Source organism: Cottoperca gobio, chromosome 11 (genome assembly GCF_900634415.1).
Source record: "Cottoperca gobio chromosome 11, fCotGob3.1, whole genome shotgun sequence".
Lineage (NCBI taxonomy): Eukaryota > Metazoa > Chordata > Actinopteri > Perciformes > Bovichtidae > Cottoperca > Cottoperca gobio.
Genome location: NC_041365.1, coordinates 5,539,685 through 5,564,833, shown reverse-complemented (window position 1 = coordinate 5,564,833; position 25,149 = coordinate 5,539,685). Strand labels below are relative to the sequence as shown.

Genomic DNA, 25,149 nt, shown 5'->3' with positions numbered 1-25,149 from the left:
ACTAAGACAAAATGAATACAGTAAATAAATCTGTAGTGTGAAAGAAAGACTTTGTAGGCGTGGACATGTTGCATTGTATAGTGAAGACGAGAATTTACAAAACCAAAAATGAACCGTCGTGGGTGGAGAGTGAGTCTGTGTCCCACTTCCATATGAGATTGTACACATTATGTATTTTATAGCATTTATACCATACTGTTATTGTAGATAAAATAAAAGTGAGCAGTGTTCTTACAGAACTAACTGGAAAAATGAATGCACTTGTGCAAAATGGACATTAATCAAACTGTTAATAGACTGACAGCATCAATTACAGCTCACGAGACAGCAGTTTTCCAAAGACTCTCTTATTTTGTCCAATGCATTGTGGGAAAATAATGTCCATCAACAGCACGCTCAAAGATCAAAGTGTTGTTTGTGAATTTTGTGACATTTTTCGAAAACCTGCTCGTGTGCTATGGAACTGAAACACAGCTACAGACAGACGGCTTGAGCAGCCATCTTAAACATATTGGGTTCAACTGACACATGACATTAGGTCCTCCTGTGTCTACCTGTAGGTCACCTGCAAGAATACAACCAAACAGCAGGAGGAGCACTAACAGGGAGTGATGTCACAAAAAACCTATACGATAAGAGGGTAAACACATAGAAAAGAGTGTGTGTGTGTGTGTGTGTGTGTGTGTGTGTGTGTGTGTGTGTGTGTGTGTGTGTGAGAGAGAGAGAGAGAGAGAGAGAAAGAGAGAGGTTAACCTGTGTGGGAGGTGACGGGCAGTCGTCTAAATTAGGGTTTAGCAGCTTTGGATAAGAAAGCAGAGTAAATGCTACCGTGACTAAAATGCGTCTTGGAGCTTGATTTTTAGAGATTTTGAGAAAGATCAGACACACGCCTAAGCCTGAATCATATCCACACATCTATATGTCTTTTATCAGACACACTTGTGTCTCTCCCTTCTCCATGTTTCTATTTCTCTTCTCCCTGAACTGGCTCTTCACTCTGTCACCTAACTAAACTAAATCCTCCCCTATGTGACAGCTATCTCGCACTATCTTCTTCTAGCTCCACACCTCCTTAACCTTCACTTCATCACTTCTTCCTCACTTGTCAGGTATTGTGAATTTGTCACCCTTTTGACACACTGAGAGGAGAGGAGCGGAGGGACATCCCCAGCTTGAATATTTCAAAAGGCAGTGGTCCTCAACATGACCCTATCATCTGTCCTCAGCCTCTGATCCTCCATTTCACCTTGTCAGGTATTCTTAGTCCGGGGCCTCGATGGCGCTTTATTCCCACCGTCTCTCGTGGGGATAAGAGATAGCTCGCTACCAGAGGTCTTGATCGCAGTCCCTCTGAGTACAGATTTCAAATCGACGCTTTACTGGGAATGTTAGATAAGGAAACACGCCGTTTGTCGTTCCGTAAGGAGAGGAGAGTTTCAATAATGTATTTGTCACTAAGGTGCGGTTGTGATACGTGTGGGTAAAAGGTTAAGATGTTTTGGATCTTTAGAGATAAATGATAGGATTTACTATCTACAACACCCCTCAAGTAAGAATTAATTTCCTGCTTTTCTATCATTTTCTGCAGGAAGTTGAACTAGCAGCATCCTCCCTGCTGTCAGTTTACCTCCAGGCAATAGTCTTCTCACAGTCCTTTCACTTTAAATAGCTCACAAGCATATAATTGAAATGTACCACTGCTTTTAAACCAAGCAGCAAATTGTTTCCATGTTAGATTTACACAGATCTGGCATAAAATGAACTTGGAAAAGAAATACATTGAATCACATTTACTTCTACAACGACGGGTCAGAATGTGTTGATAAAAGATGTCTGGGATTCAGCATTATTAAGGAGTTATACTGCGATCCGGCAATCACCGCTTTGGTATTTGAGTTTTCAAAACGGCACCAGTCTCTGCTCCAAAGAGGAGCATTACCATTAAGAAGCATGTGCATCCGAGAAAAAAATAATCGTTATCTATTATTACTGGAAACATTTACTCCATTGCTGTGCGTAAGTACATTTCTCAGGTACTGGTATTTAACTTGAGCACTTACATTTTATGATACTGTATACTTTTACTCCATTACAGAAGGATATCATATACAGTCAATGTTTTTAAGCGCTGCAGTTACTTTGCAGGATAAGATTTTAAAACCTACAATGGCCTTATAAATTACAATAGATTGTCATGCGGTTAATCATCTTCACAATCATCGTAACATACTTTAAATTGTCTCCACCATGGCCGACTACAATAATATATAATGATATGAAGCTTGCAGAGGAGTATCTTTAGTGGTGGTCGTTACTTCTTTACAGTCTGACAGTCTGTCCTGTATTCATTGTTTTGTCCTGTTTGTCTTTTGGCTTGCAATAAAGGAATTAAAAAAATTACAATAAATGGAAAGGCTTCCAATATTCGGCATTTTTATTTTCTTGTCAACAAAGCCCATAAAAAGATAGAATAAAAAAAATTATAATACTTTCCTATCCTGTCTTTCAGCCTCAAGCCCATTCGTTCATATTGGAGATGGATATGAAAAACGGTTCACGAAAAATATACTTTTTCCTAAAATAGTAATAGAGTTCATTTTAACAAACATTACTAAAACAGGGATACATAGTGTATCAATTAGGGAGGATTTTAAGCGTGTATTTGGTGAACTATTGAGTATTTACAGCAGCTGGCTGCTCTATGTTAATGTCTAATACAGCCAACCTTATTCTTAAAATCTTTTGTCATGAGTATATCATGTTAGGAAACTACAAGTTGTCCCACGTGCAGCTAGAAATCCCGCTGATTTTATTTAAAGTGACTAAAAGGCGTGAAATGTCTTTGCACAGGCTGATCGAAAAGGTTGAGTTTTACCAGCCCGCTGCAGCCATCGATATTCCCTGTGGGGATCGAGTGCTAGGATAGTATTTTAGCATCTCAAAGGAGGAGTGCTGATATACAATCTCTTCTGCTGTTTAGATCCTAACAAAAGACGTGGTCAAGGGAAACATAGGTATCGATCCTCGTTCAGCACTGAGAAGTTTGAGAAACACAAATCCTGATTGTGTATGCACATAAAATGTACCAATCTGAAATTACGTTCGCTGATGCTTTGATGCCAGAATTGGAGATCAAATGAGGTGATTCACAGAGGGGAGAGGAGAGGAGAGGAGAGGAGAGGAGAGGAGGAGAGGAGAGGAGAGGTGAGGAGAGGAGAGGAGAGGAGAGGAGGAGAGGAGGAGAGGAGAGGTGAGGAGAGGAGAGGGGAAGGGAACACGGTGCCCTGTGATGCTACAATAGCTGATGTTATCTGTCATTTTCCTAGTCAAGGACAATGCTGCTGAGGAGTTCAAGGGGCCTATAACAGTGTTAACAGAGAGAAGCAGAGACAGATTTGTGCGCACCAGAAGAAATTGCAGGTTGTTTGTAGTGGTTACAAAAAAAAAGAATCAGAATAATCTGTCCCCTCTTCCCATCCTCTTCTTCTCTCCTCCCGGGTGTACACTCAAGGTGAGTAATCTCTATAAGGGGAAGGAGAGTGAAGGCCCAGGCTTGTCTGACAAGGTCATGCTTCCTTCAATATTACACCTCAGGGACTTATTGTTGTTTCTAAAAGAGACAACACTAAATCCTGAAAAAGCTGTGTTTGAGCCGAACTCCACAGAGACGGTGGTGTACAGCAGTTTGCAATCCCATGACTGTATCGAGGAAATACAATATATTCCAATATAAATACAGAATTGCATTTATGTATTGTTTCCTTCTATATGAGTTGGAAATGATTGAAAAGTTTACTCTTGCTACATTTGATTTGATTTGTATGTCTTTATCTGTTTTGCTTGTTTCTGTTTTCAGCTCTTTATTGTCCTTTAGTTTTCCTTGAGGTAAAATAAACTGATTATTAAGACAAAAACAAAAAAACAGGACGACCATTTCCTGACCATAATAACCCTTATCTGAAAGCTACAAATTGAGAAAACTAAAAGATAATCTAACTGAGTGCATTACAATTCTACATTAGGGATATTTTGTTATATTACTAATGGGTTTGTGAAGATCTGCCTGTGATTTGAAGCTCTGCAGTATGTGAAGACTGCCAGATTGTACAGCTTAAAGGGGCCATTCTTCTCTGTGTGTCCAATAAGTGTTTGAATTAGATTTACTTGTTCATTTAAAGTAGCCTCTGTTACATTTTTCTCCTAATAAGGATCACTGGTGCTAAATGTTATGAACTCGTCAAGCCACTGTATCAGTGATCTATTGTTTCAGCACTTTATTGCATAATTAAGTCGGCCAGCTGAAAGATTTCACATGACTCGCTGGAGAATCAAACTAGAAATGTATATACTTAACGTCATACATAATAATATTTTTAGCTTTGCAAGCAAAGTTGGTCTATCAGTCTTGTCCGTTGGTCCACCGTTTCATTCCAGACTGAAATTTTGCATTCATGGTTCCAAGACAACGTCAACTAATACCTTTGGTGATCCCAAGGCCTCTCATCCAGCGCCGCCACAAGCTCACATTTGTGGGTTTGAGTCAAAAACTACTGGATGGATTGCCATAACATTTAGCACAGACATTCATGTTTTGTTCATTCATGTTGTAATAACTTTGGTGATGCCTTCACTTTTCAACTAGCGCCGTCATCAGCTCAGATTGTCAGATGATTTGTTTTATGGGTTAGGGTTAGGGTTAGGGTTAGGTGACCAATTATCTACAAAACTAAGAACAATCATAATCAAATATCATCTTATTGAGTATGTAAGAACGCTGATGTTAGCATTTAGCTCAAAGAACTGATTTGTCTCTGGGGGACGGCCCACTGTTCCGAAACCCCTTTAGTCTAAAAACTGCCCCATTGGACCGAAAGTCTATTTGTCCGTTTTCCCATGATGGCATGGCACCCATGGCTATATATTTATATATATTATTTATATATATTATATTATATTATTATTTATATATATATTTCTCTCGGGATAAATAAAGTATCTATCTATCATATTAATCGACTATTAATCTTATTTAAGGGCAGATTTAATTGCTTTGACAGCTTAAAAACAGGCATCCAGTAGCCAGTTTGCACATTTTATATACATACGCATTTATTCTAAGTCTACATATGTGTGTGTGTGTGTGTGTGTGTGTTTTTAACAGAGGGCCAGGAGGTGAAGGTGGGAGAGTACAACGCAATTGCTGATGTGCTGGACCTCATCAACAACTCCATAAGGTTCCAAGGTACGAAGAAGGCTAGCTACGTGTGTGTGTGTGTGTGTGTGTGTGTGTGTGTGTGTGTGTGTGTGTGTGTGTGTGTGTGTGTGTGTGTGTGTGTGTGTGTGTGTGTGTGTGTGTGTGTGTGTGTGTATGTATTTGTGAGAGCATTGACGTAAAACTCACTGAAGAAGAAAACGGTGTCCTGATGCATCTAATGTTTGTTTATATATATATATGTTAAAAGCCCATCACTTACCACGTCAGTACTCTCCTCTGTCGTTCACTTGCTCACTTGAACCCAAACTCCCTCTAGCAAACAAACATACTCAGACATACACGGACACTTCCACCACTCAGTGTGGGGACTCGCTACGCTCCTTTAGCACTCTAAACGTTGTTCTCCGTCAGCTAAATTATTTACTAATCCATTTTTCAGCCCTCCCGCGTTTGCTAGTGTTGACATACTTTATAATTTGTTCGATCCCCCTGGCTATTCTCCTCTTCACCACCCTACTACTCTCTCTCCATGTTCTCGTGCCCCACATAAAGAAACTCTACGACAGAACCATCTGAGATGCTTGTTTCCACGTCCACGACCGCAGTAAGTGGAGATGTGTAAGATGATGCCGGTGCAATCGATCGGCACACTGGCGGGAGAAAAATGGAGCTAACGATAAGAAAGTGCAGTGTCTAACCACAGTAATTTGACTGTGGTGCATTGAGATACATGCATTCAACGCGGGGGAAACCGAGGACCAGCAAATTGGACTCAAATGACTGGATGTCAGCTGCATTGTGACTATTTTGTGGTTGAAGAGAAAACTATCTGAAGGGGGCAGGTCTTAAATTGTGAAAGTGAAGTGAAATCTCCAGATACTCTGGAGTTTTAGACATGGTATTATATACCATATCACATTTAAATAAGCAATTTCTCAACTTCTCAATTTCTAATCAAACCTTGTCTTCTTCTTAGGCGTGGAGCCTCCTAAGGATCGTACGTTTGTGCGTCTGCAGCGGCGCCACATCAACGTGCCCCTCTACAGCATCCTGTCCACCATCACCATACTGGGCATGCTCATGGCAGGGGCATTCCTGTTCTTCAACATTAAGAACCGCAACCACAGGTGAGCATTCAGGACAGCTTTGGGAGCAGGAGGGTGGAGGGAGGGGTAAGATGAAGTGAAGGTGAAATAGATAAGAGTTTGGTGCAGCAGAAAGTAAATGAGGGGATGGTGTTACGGTAGAAGGAAGAAGGGGGATGAATAAATGACAAGAAGAATCAGGGGAGATTGAATGGTATTGAGGTGAAAGAATGATAATGATGATTAACCTTTAACTGTCTGCAGGTACATTATTATTTCACTCTCATCCAGACCTAAATATCATACTGAAGGAATTTTGATGAGCTCAATTTGAATCTATTCTAATATGATCTCCTCTTCTCTTCCAGACTAATCAAGATGTCCAGTCCCTACATGAACAACCTGATCATCTTAGGAGGAATGCTCTCCTACGCCTCTATCTTCCTGTTTGGCCTGGATGGAGGTTTCGTCTCTGACAAAGAGTTTGAGACCCTCTGCACTGTGAGTTCCCTCAACGCGTTTCACTAATGCATAACATAATGAATATAAGTCGGGGTTGGCTCGCTGTCATATTCTGTTCCAAACACTAATCACATGCAATATGTGACCAACTTTATGTTAAAAGCTGATTGAGTCTGTCTCTCCGGCTCTCTAGCTAGCATGGAGCACATTAAGTGTCTCCCCCCAGGTAGCATTACTGTGTGACTATGTAGATGCTGGATTAATTAAAGAGTTTTGATTACAGTGATAACTGGTTTCCACTGAGATTCCCCCCCTTCCACACACACATGCACTCCAGCGTAATGTTAGGCAGGGCACATCTCGAGCTGCCACCACCTGGCTGAAGTTTTGCTGCAGAGCCAAAACAGAGTGTGTCACTTCAGACGAGGTTCTACAGCAAAGGACCACAGAGGTTGATCCATTCACCACCAATCAATATGTGCTGGTCTCCTTGAGAATAGATGGTGTAATTGTTTTTTGCTGTCTTCTTTACCCAGCGCTCTGTCCCTGCCTGGCTTTAATTCCCTCCAGATATGGTAGAGAGCCAGGTGTAAATGTATACACTAATACTAATAGATGTACACATCAAAAAACAAACACGTTCACATGCAGCAGTCAAACACATATAGTATACAGAAGCACTCTGTAGCTATTTTAGGAGTTCAAAGTCTTTATTCAAATTCTAAGCTTTTAAAACACGTCAGCAGTGTCCTTTGTGCCAAAGCAGTAAAAGGTCTACATTTTGTTTCTCATTAAGATGAAATGCTCTCAGGAGTGTGACAGCTTTCATGGTCCGGGACGCTCTCACAAAGCTCCACACTTAAGAGAAGAAGAAATCATTCTGACGGCTTCTTATTTTTAGAACACTTCACAATGCTATTTTTGAATGAAATGCAAATACCGGTCAGATCAGATGTTGTTTTAAGCGTTGATCACCAGTTTAACACAATTATGTGCATTCCTGTTGTCCTGATAGGTTCGGACATGGATCCTCATTGTTGGATACACAACCGCTTTTGGCGCCATGTTTGCCAAGACGTGGAGGGTGCACGCCATCTTCAAGAATGTCAAGATGAAGAAGAAGGTATTGAAAAACATTATACATGTTCTGATAAATATTTGAGAGGAACTTATAAAACTGTTACTTGTACGATTGGATATTATATTTGATTTTTTTAGCTACATATGATTGTTTCTGTTGAAATCTAGTTCTGAACCGTTTATTTCCTGTCACTTGATATACATCTGTTGGATAAGATAACTACCAGTTCATATAACCACAAACATCTCCATTGAAACGCGTAGACCTGACAGTCTTATCGAGGAAGCTTCACATGCCTTTTGAAAGCCCAACACTGGTGTGTGGGTGCTTGTATTCACACTCGTGCTTTTTAACAAACACTCTGAAAGACTGGCAGCCTCTGGCACCTGCTTTTACAATCTTCTCTGTGGAAAAAAAAAAGATTCACAAATACAAATGGCTTTTTAAACATCTGACACAATCTTTTTCGGTGGCCTAGTTATATAAAGGGGTGCCATGCTCACTGAGTGTTGTAACTGTGCTTGGCCTTTTTGTATTTATAGAACTATCTCTCCCCCTCTCTTTGTCTCTCTCCCACTCTCTCCCTCTCTCTCACCCTCTTGCATATTGGAGGAAGTGTGGGTGGCCTGCCAGAGAGAGAGAGAGAGAGAGAGAGAGAGAGCAGGAAGAGAGGGAGGAAAGAGGGATTGATCAAAGAGTCAGAGAGGTTGGAGGGATGTAGGGAAGTAATGGCAGAAGGGAGGGTGGAGAGCAAAGCAGGGCAGAACAAGGGACAAGACAAACACCGTGGCACAAATGGCAAAGAAAGTAGGTTGAACACTGTGAAAATAAAAGGGGGAAAGCTGGAAAAGGAGGGCAAATGATATTTGAAAATAAGGAGCTCTACTTTACCTGTTTCCACTGCAATTCTGCAGTCGGGTCAACACAAGATCACCACATGTTTCCAAATGAATGACACATGACCTGGCTTTTTATTCATTGTGTTATTGAAAGTTGAGGAAAACAAAACAGTTTTGCTTTCTGATTTCAGTAACTTTGCCCCAACCATTCATAAGCCCAATGATCTCTGCTCAGTTCTCCCTCTCCCACCCTTTCCCCCTTGCTAACAGAGACAAAACCAATGTTTCTTCAGAAGCAGTATTTACCCCTAGCCCTTAAACCTCAAGATGCATTCTCTGTTGGTTCATGGCCTGGGTCTGTTTGCAGGACACACACACCCATCACACATCCTCCACACTGATTTAATGGCTTCAGAAGAGTGATAGTTGCTGTTTGTGCCCTGAAATCTTTGTCAGGGGAGGGACAGGCACAAGTGTTAGCCATCTTTTTTCTTCAAACAGTGGGTCTGGAACTGCATCCCTCACTCCTTCCCCCAGCCTTTTCCCCGTACACTGAGAGAGCTCAGATTTTAAATCAGGGCTGTGTTCGATAAGGGTTCCACTCGGCGGTCTACGGCCGGCACTCCTTCAATTCTTAAAGAGCTCAGTGCCAAAGTGTGTGTATGGGGGAGGGGGAAGCTGTCAATCAATGTCCTCCTTCTCCAAATACACACAAACACACACCACAGAGACTGATAAACGTGCACACTTTCAAAACACAAACTCTTACCTTCAGGGCCCTGCAGCAGCTATTTGTCAGACTGCCTATCTTGGTAATTTACTGAGTACTCCTTAGTGACACACACACACACACACACACACACACACACACACACACACACACACACACACACACACACACTCACACACACACACAAATAGGGCAATGCTAAACAAGCAGAGTACCCTTTAGCTCAATTAACCTTTTTATTTTATTTCACAGCCAATTCAGTTTTACAAGATAATGTGCCTGTAGTTGAGCGTGAAAGTTCATTCTTGACCTTGAAAGCAGTACTCATAACTCAAGGTGTACTTGCAGCCTGAACCTTGCTTAGTTGTTGAGAATAGATGGACACATTTATTTCTATATTCTATCTTCAGTCATGTCAGGGTCATGTTCACCTTTTCAATTATTTGGTCTTTTTCTGACTCCAATTCATCGTTAGACACAAATACGCTAAAACCCAACTGACATGTCTGAGTGGCAATATTACGTGGGGAAAGAAAACAGTTCATAACACTTCAGGTCATCTAGAGTCATTACATACTCAGTTGGCAGAGTTTCATTTCATAGTTGAGCAGATGGTGGTGTCAAGCTCCTTTTTTTTTTTGTAAATTTCCCTTAAACATCCCACATCTTGCATATCATTGTTACAACTATTTACCTTCTATCTTCCTCTAAACCGCCCTGAAGCACTGGCAGTATTTCTACCAGAAATGTCCCTCGCCTTGCCATGCCTGTATTTGTTCAATGTCAACACCATCAAAAGACATCAGATCAAAAAACAACCCCCTCATGCATCTCATCCTGCGCCCACCAGCGGAGGGAGTCCTGTGTGAGACCACTGTGCTGCATCTAGGCTGTGATAGTCTCCAAACACAGCCCAGCCTGTGTTCCCTGACCTTTCCTTTGATATGCCGTTCCAGACAGTCAAACACTATTATAAATAAAGATCACAAACAGGTCATGGCTTTCATCCCTCCAAAGTTCATGGCACAAAAGAGGAGCTTTAGTGGTCAACAGCGTTTGCTTGTTTGGTGGCTCTTTTCCACATTCTCTGGCCACGAGGTAACAAAATCATGACTAGCCGGTGGCAGAGTATTGACAGACTGAATGTCCACCAGGGGTTCTCTGTCCTGGGACGATGGAGTGCAATCTGTTAAATATACTACTTGTGCCACAGTGTTAAAGAGTGCCATTGTTAAATTCTGAACCAGGTCTTGGTCTTTTGAACTTACAGTTTGGCTGGTTTCCTATGCTTATAGATAGTTAATTGCAGCTAAATGCATTGTAATCAGTCCCTGATTAGATGTTAGAATGAAACCAGCAGGGCTCCAGGTCCTGAGATGGGATGAGAATTACATAATTACAGTGGTCAATAAGAAATGTTGTTTGAAATGGCTCTACAAACACACGCAATTACTAACACTAGCAGGTGTTTGCTGTTGGGCTAATGCAAGCATCTTATCTTGTTTCCGCCCCTCCAGATCATAAAGGACCAGAAGTTGTTGATCATCGTTGGCGGGATGCTGCTAATCGACTTATGCATCCTCATTTGCTGGCAGATTGTGGACCCACTTAAGAGGACTGTGGAAGAGTACAGCTTGGAGGTCAGTGTGTTTTTCAATGTTTTTTCACTTCTCGTTATAACTTGCGCTTGATTGGTGTTCTGTTTATGTTGATGTAACATGATATACTCCAGCTGGGAGAATCCCAGTGACACAGATTCTTGCTAAAAATGCATGTGTATTTAGAGTTTAGGCAAACAAAATGTCCGCCTCGGGCTGTATCGCAAGCATCTTTGTTGTCCTTCTTATTTTTGGGTCAGGATGTGAGCCATTGCTGCCTCCTGCGCTCATCCCATGGCCGGACATTTGCCAGTTTGGATGTCAGACTTTGGCAAGACTCGTTGGAAAAGAGGCACTTGGCATCACTTTCTCCTTGCTGGGGAGGTGGCGTGGTGTTGAGTAGAGATGAACTCTGCTTCGCTGTGATTGGTTAGAGTAGACTCAGATTCTCTGAGGATTAGTCTAGTTGTGCGCCCAATTTGCTAAAATGAACATATTGTAGCTTTGGCATTAGAGGTTGATGGTGTGCAAAGTGTGTTTTCGGTATGACATATTAGCATATAACTGTCAGTGGCATTAAGTGAATGCAGACTGTGAATCAGAAAGGCACAACTGCATATTTATTTTCTCAAAGGATTTAGTCGCTTTGGGTAAAGTGGCAGATTTATTTTTTTATACATATATTTCTGTAGTTTAAAACATTATGCAGTGTGGCTTCACTGTTTGGTACATCTGCCTTTCTGTACAGCTTAACACTAAAATGGTGGGTTAAATGCTTGAGTCAGTTAGATTTTTTAGCTGCATATATTAAAACAGCTTTGAGCCTAGTCTTTTTTTTTGTCTTGTTTTTAAAAAATATCAGCTCATGCCGTTAAATAGATGGTTCAGTGTTCCACTGGTTAAGCATAGGAGGCTGCAGAACTCAACCGTTCCTCAATCTATTAAATTGTTACACAAAAAAATGGGCTCGCATTAGGCCGGGGGCAACTAATGCGGTGTAATGGTAAAATGGGTTATAAGCTGGTGCAGTGAGGGAAACTGTACAATTGGGATGGGAATTGTATCTGTGTGTCAATGAGCTGTTAGTAATGAAATGCATTGCAGCTGCTGTTTGATATACCATAATTATTTTTAGCCACCCTATGTGAAGCAAAATGGCAAAAAGAAATGAAAGACAAGACGACAATAATATCCAATGTCATGTTAAGGCCTCTGGTAAGTTTCACTTTCATACCTGTTTATTGGATCACTGCATGTGTTAAAGTAAAAATCTATTTTATATTGTTATAATATTTCCATTATGGGCTGTCACACAACTCAATGGAAGTGGAGAGATTATGTTTACTTCTGTGTTGCTGCTAACAACTGACAAATAGGAGCAATTATTCTACTGCAGCCGAGATTATATCGCCTGTCTTTGAAGACCACACACTGTAGATACTGCCAAGTGGAGATATTTTCCCTAATGAGTTCTCTTTCAAGTCCCCTATACCTCTGTATGTATGCTACGAGACCGTTTACTGGCTCCCAAGAGACCAAAGTCCTCAGAAATCGACGGCATTGGTTGAATCCTCATTTACCCTTCTACTAAACGGAGGTTATTAAAAGGTCACTGCAGTGAAAGGCAGATTCGAATATGAATTTTCATGAAGACTTCTTTTGATCACTTTGAATGGTTGTTTGCTTGCTTGTTGCCACGGTCCTGGGGGGGGGGGGGGATGGAAGGGTGACTGACACTGTCTGGCACCCAGTTTTGACTTTTTTGCCTCTTCAATTAAATGAAAACCCTGTGAAGTGATAAATAGCGCTTATCTAAGAGTACTGTGAGCAGGTCAACTTTTCTGAGGTTATTTTTTCTCATAGTCCTTGATGAAAATGTTCCTGTGGGTGAATGATATCTTGCTAGATGTATTTACATTCTTGTGCACCTTATGGCATACTCTGAAGGTATGCTTTGCACATTTGTACAACTCTAGACAAAGCCTTATTTCCTTTGTGGTGATAGTCACTTATATATTTAAGCCTGCCTAAAGGGTGTAGCAAAGCCTTGCTTAACATATTCATTTGTGAATGTTGTCAGTGTATGCAGTCGGGTCCTCGTGGAGTATTCTCAGACTCTAAGCCCCCGGCCAGGGGAGAGTAGTGAATATATTAACTACTCAGTGTAAGAGTCTGCATGCCCCCTGGGGTTGTGGATGTGCATGCCTGGGCTGAGGCAGAGACTCTACATACCTGCCCAGATTTCCAGCACCAGCAGCAGTGGACCCTTGGGCGTCAGCTGTGGGAGAGGCAGCCTGGTGCTCCTCTGGGCCTCCAGGCTTGTCAGGTGGGACCAGACAGCATATGGAAACCCAAAAAAAAACTCAGTAGGAAGTTAAGGAAGTTAAGGAAAAGGGGAATGGAAAATGAAAACACATTATGGTAATACCAGATACAGAGGCCTCGTTCAGACGGACATTATCGCTGCATCAAGTAGCACAACCTCCTCATTCATTTCAATGAAGCTGCTGCGTTGGCAATGAAAGGACAACAAATTAGTCGAACTTGACTTGATCTTTTTTTATCCACTACGTATAGCAACGTGTCCACACCCCTTGTGTTTTATTTAACACTATTTTGCTATTTTTGGGCTTAACGTTCACTTGGAATGGGGACTAGTTGAGTGGGTGAGGAATGAGGCCATGTTGGATGGTCTCCATAGAGCTTTGGAGCCAGTGAGACTAGCTCTAACAATAATTGGCGCAGGGAGAAGGACCATTACTTACCAAGATTCCTGTGAGCTCTCACATCATGCTAGTCCACCTCGTCCCCTGTGACTTCTCTGTCTGTCTTTTCTCGTTTTCTTTCCGTGTCAAAATCTCCCCTCCTCCCCCCTTTTCATTTCTCTTCCCCGCTGTGGAGGATTGGGAATAACATTGACCTTGGGACCAGAGCACTGTAACTACCTGCTGTACCCAAGGGTATGCAGTATGACAACCTGGTGTTATTGAACGGTCACTGCCACAGTTTTTGCAAGTCCACCACATTTTATGTTTGAACCATCTCACAAGAGAGTTTCCTTTGACACAGGACCAACAAGGGTACTCACACATTATTTACAGGAGAGGTACTCTAGTTGCTTCTTTTTTTTTGTTCAGATACACATACAGTGTGAGGACAGTCAGGAATGATCATGATAAAGTGTGTGTTTGGGAGAGAAACTTACTGTAGCTCACTTTAAGTGGGTACTCCTGCGTGCAACCATATCTATTCCCTGCGGTGGTCACAGATACAATAAGTGGCTATTGAGATTTTTGGGTAAAATGATCTTGCTCATGCTATATAGCCAAGACTTACCCTGCTGGAAACATGGACAAAGTTAAAACTCTGCATCACCAGGGGTGAACCCACTGCTCTGAATCCAGCAAGCTAAGCTTAATGAGCTACCATTAGCAAAACTAGGGCATCCCCCTTTGCATCCTTTATTAGCATTAACAAGAAGATGAAACTGTGAAGAGGCTGACGATAGATCCTTGTGGAATTATTTATAAAACATGACTGATTTAATACCCGCCCAAAGAAAAGTAAAGAAGGGCCAGAGATCATGTAGGGAGTTAAGTCTTTGAGACTCTAAAATGAGAGTAGAGTGACCCCAGAGTCTTCTTTTAATTACAGTATGCAGATGATACGCCTTCACCAGAAATGACTTGTGACCTTGACATTGTCCCCAACCTCTTTAAACCAAGTCTGGGCTCTGATCTGCACTTCAATATGAAATGTACATAAAACACAACTTTATATGCTGAATTCAATAAAAATGGTGATGAGATTAAAGACAACTTGGCCACGATGGTACTGTAATTGCAACTCCACTTTCTCCCCCCGATTCCATGCACTGGTCCGACCCTGAATCCTAACAGCACAGGGAATATTCTGCATATCAGTGTCTTTCTTTTCCCAGAGAGCTTACTTGGAGCAGGTACAACTCCGGCTGCTCCAGAGAGTCGTAGGAATGCTGATGGAGACGTTGGGCTGCAGTGAGCAATTAGATCCATTTTGTGGCTCGTTAATAATTGAGCATTTGTTAATGGCGTGGATGTTTCAGCAGCAGGGCAGTCTGCTGGTTGCCATCAGATTTATCCTTGCAGTACTGACACATGTTGCTGTCTCAATGCACACACAAGCGTTAATTTCTGTGTTTGTCGCATTGTGTAACAAGTGTGTGTTCATGCATATGACCTTGTTTGTATGTTTCAGTCTGTATATGTACATGTGGAGTGTGTGTGCCCACTCATGCATGAAAGCGCTTTTGTACATATGTCTGTGCATTTTTGCATTCTTGCAGATTACCGCCCTCTTTTGTTGTCCTGGGTATTGTCTCCTGCATAATGAAGGACAAACTGTCGAGAAAGGATGATTAGCATTCTGGTGGATCCTGCCGCAGACCCCTCTACACTAGTCTGTCCTCTTGTCTCCCCTGCCCCGCCCCCCCCCCCCCCCCCCCTCCTCTGTCGTTTTTTCCCAGCTTGGAAGCTGCTGCAAGCATCGGCAGGCAGGCGGGCTTATATTGCAGTGTGGAATCACCATGGCAACGTCCATGGTTTCTGACATCCATAACGCGGAGAGCCGCACTGTTGATCCATGAGGCAAAAATAGCGTGTTAGGGCACCCACTTCAGTATGGCGACACATGTAGAGAACATCTATATAGAAATACATGCGCTGGGCTGATAGATGAACAATAACCTGAAATGTGTATCCACACACACACACACACACACATTCATGCATATTCCCATGCAGAAGTTTAGAAGTTTTCCTTCTGCTTCCCTTGCCTCAACCGTCCCCATGTGTACGCAGTAAGGGGAAGAGAGAGAGAGAGAGAGAGAGAGAGAGAGAGAGAAGAGAGAGAGAGAGAGAGAGAGAGAGACAGAGACAGAGACAGAGAGAGAGAGAGAGACAGAGAGAGAGAGAGACAGAGAGGAGAGAGAGAGAGAGAGGAGACAGAGCAGAGAGAGAGAGACAAGAGCAGAGAGAGAGAGGAGACCAAGAGACAGAGATACAGAGAGAGAGAGATACCGAGAGAGAGACATAGAGTACAGATGAAGAGAGAGAGATAGAGAAAGAACAGACCAGAGATGAAGAGACAAAACAAACATAGACACAGATACAGAGACAAGAACAGATACAGAGAGAAGAGACATATGAGATGAGAGAGAAGAATAGATAGAGAGAGAGAGAGATGAGTACAGAGAAGAGATAGAGAAACATAACGAGAGAGATATAGACGGGAGAAGAGAGCAGAGACATAACATATGATACATAGATAGAAGAGATAGAGATACAGTAGATAAGAAACAAACAGAGAGATCACACGAGAACAGAGAGACACAGAGGACAGAGGACATGAGAGGAGAGTTTTAACTCAGCGCTTTGGCAATAAACGCATCTGTTCCTAATCTTCATATCGCAGCGGAAGGAGCAAGCCACGTATGACTCACTACTAGCACATTGTATTTGCATACATACAAGTTTGTGTTTACTGTTGGTAGTGCTACTCCCTGCCACCTTGCTTGAATTGCATATATCTCTTGTTAAATCTTTTTTTAAGCATAAACATTGTTTGGATCATTTGAGTAGCATATACTGGCTTGCTGTTTTAGAGTTTGGTGTAAATGCAGCACAATCAATCATGTGCCTTCACACTTATATGCACGTGCTTACGTTCTATTCAGCTCTAGCCTGAAAACACAGTGCACATTAATAACACGATTAGAGCAGAAACATCAACTTTAAACTTGTGGTTATTTATATTTAAACTAGTGTAAGACCTATTATTCCTTTACCTATCTTTTCTGTCCATCTTCTTCTTCTCACTTCTACTGGTGACTTTTCCCAGAGTCCTTTCTCAGCTGCAACATACTTTCTGCTGCTCCCTGAGGTATGAGGTTTTCTCACATTCAATCCCCTCTCTTTTATTTATTGTGCTATCTTTTGCTTATTCCCTTACTCACTCTCTCTCTCGCTCTCGCTCACGCTCTCGCTCACGCTCTCGCTCTCGCTCTCTCTCTCTCCTCTCTCTCTCTCTCTCTCTTGCTCTCCACCTTTGTCATCTATTCATTTCATTCCCGTTGTCCCTCTGTATGACGTTTCTCCATCAGAATCGTGGTACCAGCCTCTTTTCTATTTGCAGACCCCTTCCATACCTCCTGCACCGACCTCCCTCTATCCCTCTCCCGCTTCTCCTCATTTGGCCAGCTCGTGCCCCATGGGAGTGTGTTGAAAAAAGCTGAGAACATCGAAAGCAAGCTTGTGCCAGCAGTACCGGTGGACAAGACTCAGGCTGACCTGAAAGTTTTCCTTTTCTTTTTTCACCTTCCCTTCTCTCTTTAACTTCTCCCGGCAATTATTTTCCTCACACTTTCCCCTTTTCTATTAATTCTCCATCTCCTGCTCTTATTAAACGCTACGGGAGGGATAGACACACCAGCCATGTCTCCAGTTCAAGCCAGGATTTGGTGTTGGGAGGGTGAGATGGGGAAAAAAGTGGCAAGCGTGGCCGAAGGGAGTGAGACTTGTGCCAGCAAAGCTCCTGTAGCCAGACAGATGATAAGTGTGTCTGACAGTGAGTGTCCTCCACTGGGCTTCTATGTGGATCGAAGTCGGCCAGGCCGTGTGCGTGTACACATGTTTGAGATGATATCAACTTCACCGCTCGTTTTTGAATGTTATATAAATGTTTTATAAATATTATATTATTAAGTTTACTGCAACTTCTACGTCCTAAGAAGCGTCCAAGAGAAGTTTCTGAAGTGGATGCTCCAGATTAAAAAAAGAAACTTTGTGTTTTGAGGAAGGATTCAATTCATAAAAAGATCAACGGGCTCCCGGGAGTGGTGAGATGCTCACCTGCAGGCGTACGTCATAAGCGTGCGTCGTCAAAAGTTCCGCACTGCAGGTTTAAAGATGCTGCAACTTGATTTTTATTCAAAAACAGAAATGAACAGAAACCAGTGATTGCCCAAAGGTAGGACAAATACATTGGTATTCTTTGGATTCACACACACACACACACACACGCACAAGGACACACACACGCACACACACACACACACACACAGCACGCACGCACGCACGCACGCACACACACACACACACACACACACACTCACTTGCCCACGGTGTTGTTGCTCCCCCTCCTGCTTGCATACCCCAGTCTCTTATACTTTAGCTCAGAATTGTGGAGATTAAACAATGTCTGAATTGAATTACACATTTATCCAGTGAGTAATCATATTCCCAATGACGGAGAAAAAGATGTGATATGACATGAAGTGAGAATCATAAAGAATTTATTTTGTAGAACGAAGATCAATGTCATCTGCATCATTATTCATGCAGCACTAACGGTGCTAAGATGGTGCTAAAATGAGCTTTCAGGCCTCTCAGTTAGCATTGAGTAAAGCACTGGCTGAGATCAATGCCCTTTCAAAGTAAACTGGGTCATTAAGGGATAACTACCACCCACCTAGGCCTTTTCTCATCGACCACCTCTGGAGGAACGAAGGAAGGAAAGGGAGGGAGAGAACAAAAGGGAAGGCTACATAGAGCTCACACATTCTTTGTGATTGGTAATGGCTGCATGAGTATCTGACAGCTTGTCGATCCCTAAAGTATGGTTATGCATTGTTATGGTTATAGTAAAGTATTGTTACTGCGTGTGTTGCATTATTAGATTGCATCAAGTTCTAGTGTTGTTGTGAATGTAAGACATGTGTCTCTACTGTAGGTCATTGCATTGTTAACCACCCTCTTCTAATCCAGAAGCCCCCATTAGAAGAGGCTCTGTTGTAATCGTCTTGCTGATATGACACCACATAACCCATTCACTATTTCTGTACATATTGTGCACAGGTTCTACAGAGCAGCATGGTGCCTCTGACGTTGGCCTCTTTTCTTTTTTTAAGTCCTCCAAGAGTGTCACAGGTTTTACCCTGAGGGATACCCTTTTCTGTTTATAGACCTGCCCGTTTTTACATGTCCCAGCCAGCACAAGGAGTCACGACTTTACTCCACCCAAAAGGACAAAAACCTCAACCTACATAAAGAGCGCTGCAATGTGAACTGATGCAAATAGAAGCTGGATATGCTTTAATGTCTTTGTGTCTATAAACTCTTAAACATTATGAATCATGTTACACGTAAGAGAAAAACATTATGTGAAAGAAAGTACTGTGAGCCCGCAGAGGGAGTCATTCAGCTCACCCTTCAGATGCAACAGTTCTACACAGATTGTTAAAATGAACGTGCTGGTGGTCAGGATTGTGAGAGGCTTCTTTAATGCTAGACCAAATATACAGTATATCCCATCAAAGTTGGGATCCACATCAGGGTAGTCCAATGTTTCTATATTTGAAGTCTCATCCTGCAGTCGGTACCTCTGCAATGGTTCAACAACCTGGTATGTTAAAGTTTGAAAGTTTTGGAAAGATGAGGGGAACCTGGATATCTAGTGAAGTCAACACAGGTTCCAGTTTACACAGGATTTCGTAATTGTTGTGGAGAATATTTAGCCAGTATGTTTTGCGATGCTTTGGCACTGCACTGGTATTTGTCTTGTGAGTGTATGGTATGTGCGAGCTGACAGCGTTATCAGCGAATCATGCAAGAAGGTTTCTCTGAGGACAGATTTGGAGGTGCAGTGTTTGTTGACACTCTAGCTGGTAAATTGGACATGTAGTCGTGCATGACTGAGCCTGTTCAAGTGAATATGTTGAAAATGGAATTGGGTGGCAATACTACCTCATTTTAATTTCCCTTCATCTGTACGTAGCTGTGTGATTCTCTCTCTCTCTATCTCTCTCTCGCGATCTCCTCTATCTCTCTATCTCTCTCTCTCTCTTCTCTTCTTCTCTATCCTATCTCTCTCTCTCTCTCTCTCTCTCTTTTCTCTTTCTCTCTCTCTCTCTCGTCTCTCTCTCTCTCTCTCTCTCTCTCTCTCTCTCTCTCTCTCTCTCTCTCGCCCCAGACCTCCGCCATCACCCACCCGCACCTCTCTTTTGCTGTCCTCTCACTTTTTTGCCCAGCCCTTTTCTCCCCCTGCTCCTCTCTTAATGCTCCCCCATACTGCAGTTGCTAGGCGACAGCTGATTGAGATGAGGGGTATGCAATTGACCAATTAGAAGTCTTCCAAATGAAAAGTGGTTGTCAAGAGTTCCCGCTGTTACAGCTAAGGCATTATCCAGTGTACAGGTGTACTGTAAGTGGACACTGGATATACTGTACGTATATGTATGCACATACATGCACACACACACACACTCTTGCTGTTTGCTCATTTGGTTTTTCAAAATTGACTTTCAATTGCTGACAATTTTGTCTTTATAATATCTAATCCCAGTCAAAAACCCACATACACTTTGCCATGCTATCCCGCATCCCCTCCTTCCTTTTACTTGTTGTAAATATAATGCCCTCTAGCCTTCTGTTTTCCTCTTTCCTTTGCTTCCTGTCCCTTCTCACATTTCGTCCTTCCATTCATTTCGGCCTCTTCCTCTCTTTCCATCGTCCTCCCTCCCTCTGTCTCTCTTTCTTACCAGAGACACCCTCCATCAGTGACCAGACACATCCATCAATTTTCCTCCTCTTCGGCTCATCCACAGCCCTGAGGATTCCATTATGGCTCAGCAACCCACACACACACGCACACACACGCGCACACACACACACACACACACACAAACACATACACACACACACACGCTCACACACAGGGAAAGGCAGCTCTATCTCATCTAGCCATGGGCAGAGACATGATTAGTTAGAGACTCAAGATAGTAATGCAGCTCTTGATGATGGCAATGATTCTGTATGTGATGATGATGATAATGATGGTGATGATGGTGGTCCCAGAGGCAGTGAGGTGATGATGAGGTACACTTAGATACAAATGTGTCTCACAATTGTTCAGCCCCTCCATCCATTTGACCATCATTAACCTTGTTATCATTCAGAAAGCTGTTTGTCTGAATAAGAAAGTTTGAGTCTGCGACCCTTGAACTCAAACCAACCACATACAGAATGATCTTGTCCCTACCAGATGCTTTTCTCTGAGCAACCTTGTAGCTCATTAGGGATTTATTTGATTATTTTTCATTTAACCTTAAATATTCTGTATTACAGTATTTATTGAATCTCTTTATTATGGAAAATACTAGAACACTGGAGGATATCTTTCCGCTATTATTTGATTCAATGGGCTATAATAAAACCCACATTTAAAGAAAAAGAAAGAAAGAAAGAACAAGTTTCATTCAAACTCGTTGCTAAGGCTGAACTAAAATTATAGAACAATATCTTGTTTTTACTACTGCAGTGTCTATGATGAGTACCTTAACCAAGCCCCATACACAGACACCTTTGGGAATTATTCCCCTTTTTTTATGAATAAAATGATGTGTTTTCTCTTTGTTTTCTCATTTGGAATACACACCTGCTACTCTTCGTGCTGACAGCATGAAACAGGATAGAAAGACCAACCAATAGTTGTCACTAGTGCTGTGCCAAGCATACTATATGACCTTTGCTGGCTTGCCACACCACACTTGGCCAAGCTGCCAGAGATTGAACCAATGGATTGTTCTTTTTCTTTTACAACATCCAAGAGCCTCCTTTAATGAGGTACCTTGACTGACTTTAGTGCTGACTGACTTGGCACAAATAGAGTGTCTTTTACTCTAAGAAACAACATTTACTTTTGATAGGTAAAAAATACACAGCTAGGGCCTATTAACTGCCTTTTAATACAGATGAGTTTCAGTTATACCCAAAACAACACGAGTAGCTCAGTGATATCACACCCAACCGTGTTTTAATGTAGCTAATGATTATTTTCAACAGAAATGTTTCAACACACCATGAATGACCTCAGTGTATGTAATGTAATTCATCTAGAATATGCTATAAATGCCAAACTACAGTGACAAGATTCATGAATAATTTAGCAGCTGTGTGAGATGAGAACTTTGTTATTGTGAGATCTACTCGGAATCATTTTTCTTACCTTTAATTCCTAATTACTTTTCATGCTCTCACGCCGCATCGACAGTGCACAGCCTAAGCAGTGCTGTGTTCACCTCAAGGACGAGGAGGCACCACTGACAGACTTTGGTGCCTCAATGACACTCGGTGAGGGGAGGGGTCAATTAGACAAAGGTTAATCACTGATACCACACTGTTTCACACATAAGCACACACAACTCACATACACCGCTCCTAGGAGTCATGTCTAGGAGACCACCAAGGTCGCCCAGTGATGGGGAGATGAGAGCACTTCGCCTCTGCTTGAACAAAGTACCGGCGCTGCCTCAGCACTATGAGCCCAGGAATACAAATACATTCAGCTAAGTGGAAGAGTTCTTTTACACAAGACCTTGAGCCTTCGGCACACTGCAGACTTTACACTAACAGTATAGAGGGCTGAAGATTGGAGGACAGGGAAAGAGGGATAGGGGACTCAAGGAGACGAGAGGGAGACAGAGAGAGAGACGAGAGGAGAGGGGAAGAATAGGCAGGGGAAAAGAAGCACGTGAGAGGGAGGACAATGCTGAAAAGAGAAAGATAGAGACAGAGGGGGGAGATAAAGGGAGACTGCCAACAGACCAGCTATAACTACTGAGATAGAGACATTAGGGGAGATGAAGCTGAATACATGTGATGAGAGACAGAGGGAGAGAGGGGAGAATAGGGGGTGTCATGGCTACTTATCATCACACTGCCAATGGTGACATTGATTAGCACTTGCCATCGGCGGGGAGCCTGTGAGCCAGTCGACGGGAAGGTCAGATAATTAAACTCAACGCGGCTGCAACAAGCTGGCACCATTCCAGTCTCGTTCCCGCCCCAAACTCATTGGAGTCGGATGAAACAAACTGTTGTTGTGCGCGTTTGTTGCGTTCTGGTATCAGTGTTAAAGGTATGTTGAAATGTGTCTATATGTGAGAGAAAAAAGCCCAGAGAAACTGCTGCAACTGAGAAGTATTACCTCTGGTGGAATTTAGCTGACAATGTATTGCAAATACTAAACGACATGATTGATAGCAGCAAGACCAGAGGAAACGCATGACGTGTGCACAGTTTATAGAAGCAGCTGTTCGTGTTAATTCAAGCAGTCACTACAGGTGGCAATACTCTCGCCGCTTTGGTTTGTCAGACCAATGCCTGGCTCATGTAACGCTGTCCTCCAGAGAGATGTTTTTCCTTTGCAGGTTTACAATTTCACTTTCTCATCTGTCTGTGATGTGATGTTGTGACTGATGTGGTCTGATCCATCAGAGTGATCTGTGTGTGTGTGTGTGTGTGTGTGTGTGTGTGTGTGTGTGTGTGTGTGTGTGTGTGTGTGTGTGTGTGTGTGTGTGTGTGTGTGTGTGTGTGTGTGTGCGTGCGTTAAAACCCTCTGTCCTCCTCTTCCAACCTGAGATTTTGTGTCCTGTCATTTCCAAAGTCGACTCTTCAAAGAGCCCGGAGGAGTTCTGTTGGCATTGTGAGTGGAGCATGGTGAGATTGGATTTGACCCTTGTGAATTCTCCGCTTACTTTGATCTTAGCAGGTATCTTTTTTTTTAGAGCGAAGCCCGCACACTTTTCGCTGTCAGCTTGGCAGTTAAAGTATTAATATTGCTTCAGGCATTATTAATAATGCTCTTTAAATAAAAAAAGAAGGGGTGGTGCAGGTGATTGGAACAAAACATTCAAGGGGGAAAATGGTTCCAATTAAGCGGTAATCTGGTGTGTGGCATTCTAAATGGATAACAGCCACACAGGTTACTGCGTTAAGCCATCGATACGACATGCTACATAGCTCAGTGAGCTATTTCACATCTGATAATTGCTGTATGCCTTCATTTAATACGACATTGCTGCCAATAACTCTGAACCCAACATCATTGTAATGCAACTAATAGTTATCATTTTCATAAATGTCCCATATTTGCGATCCTCTTTACACCCCAATGAGCATAACAAGCTGTCCTTGGGCCTGGTTTCAGCTCTCTCATTTCCCCTCCCTCCCTCTGCAAGCACCTCTGCCACCCGCAAACATCCGGAAACACAAAGAGCAGAGGGAGATTATGAACGTCCCTGGATCAATACTCCCAGAAAGTGCATCACAGGAGAGGGATGATATAAACCATATGGCACTACTTGAACTATACCTCATCCACTTATCTTTGCTATTGCCTCTTTCAGGGTTACATGGCATGCTTTTTCTTCTTCTTTTTTAAAAAACTTTAATCTTACCTCCCAAGTTTAATATAGAAGTGGCATCAGGGAGGTGTCCTCATTGAGGTCAGATGCATTTAGCATCTTGCAACATTAGCATCAAAGTCGTTGCCAAAGCTACACATCACAGATCAAGTGATCTTTCTTAGCATAATCTCTAGTCAAACAAAAAAAGAAGCGCACCATCCCAGCCATCACTGCTTAATTTAACATTGCATAATGCTATAACTTAAGCATGAGTGCTTCTTTTGTCCCATTGGAATAGAGCAACCATAGCATGTTGACGACACGTCATAATGGCCCAAAACTAGAAATGTTGGCAGAAATTTGCAGTCATTATTGATGAATTACCTGTCCTGTGAACTGCTTGTTTATTTCTCTGTTAAATTGTCTGATTGCTTCTCTGTGGCGCATTGCACATTATCAGCTGCAGCGAGGCAGGCGCTCTCTGCGTGAGATTTGAATGGTGAGACGTGTCACTGTGAGAGAGTGAAAGAGCAGAGACGCAGAAGCGGTGTGAGGAGCAAAGGGGAAGAGAGAAAGAGCAAGAAGAGGTGATGGCGGAGAAAAAGAAAATAGCTGGGAGATGATTAGATAGCAGTGTAGAGATGCTTGCATGCTGGAAGCACAATCTGCTGATTGTCAGTCAGTTTGCCTATGTGTGTGTGTCTGTGTGAACATTTGCTTATCACCCGCCTATGTAAATGCATTACTTGTGTATATTTAGAGAAGAGGTGTCGTTATCTTTCAGGCATGTCACCCACATCCACACCCACCCATCGCCACTGACAGCCATCTGTCCGGTAATTAACCTGACTGACACGCTGCCACATCGACTGCCTTACTGCCCTTCACCAAATGACTGTGTGTGTGTGTGTTTGTAT

General features: G+C 42.5%; 1 protein-coding gene across 1 annotated transcript in view; it reads left to right on the top strand.

Annotated features, from left to right (window-relative positions):
• The window catches only part of gabbr2 (gamma-aminobutyric acid (GABA) B receptor, 2), a 163,603-nt gene that overhangs the window by 101,409 nt on the left and 37,045 nt on the right, over window positions 1–25,149 (top strand). Inside the window, exons 9-13 of the mRNA XM_029442908.1 lie at window positions 5,162–5,242; window positions 6,192–6,342; window positions 6,669–6,801; window positions 7,778–7,885; window positions 10,930–11,052. Coding sequence (XP_029298768.1) covers window positions 5,162–5,242; window positions 6,192–6,342; window positions 6,669–6,801; window positions 7,778–7,885; window positions 10,930–11,052 — 596 coding nt within the window. The remainder of the gene's footprint in view (window positions 1–5,161; window positions 5,243–6,191; window positions 6,343–6,668; window positions 6,802–7,777; window positions 7,886–10,929; window positions 11,053–25,149) is intronic.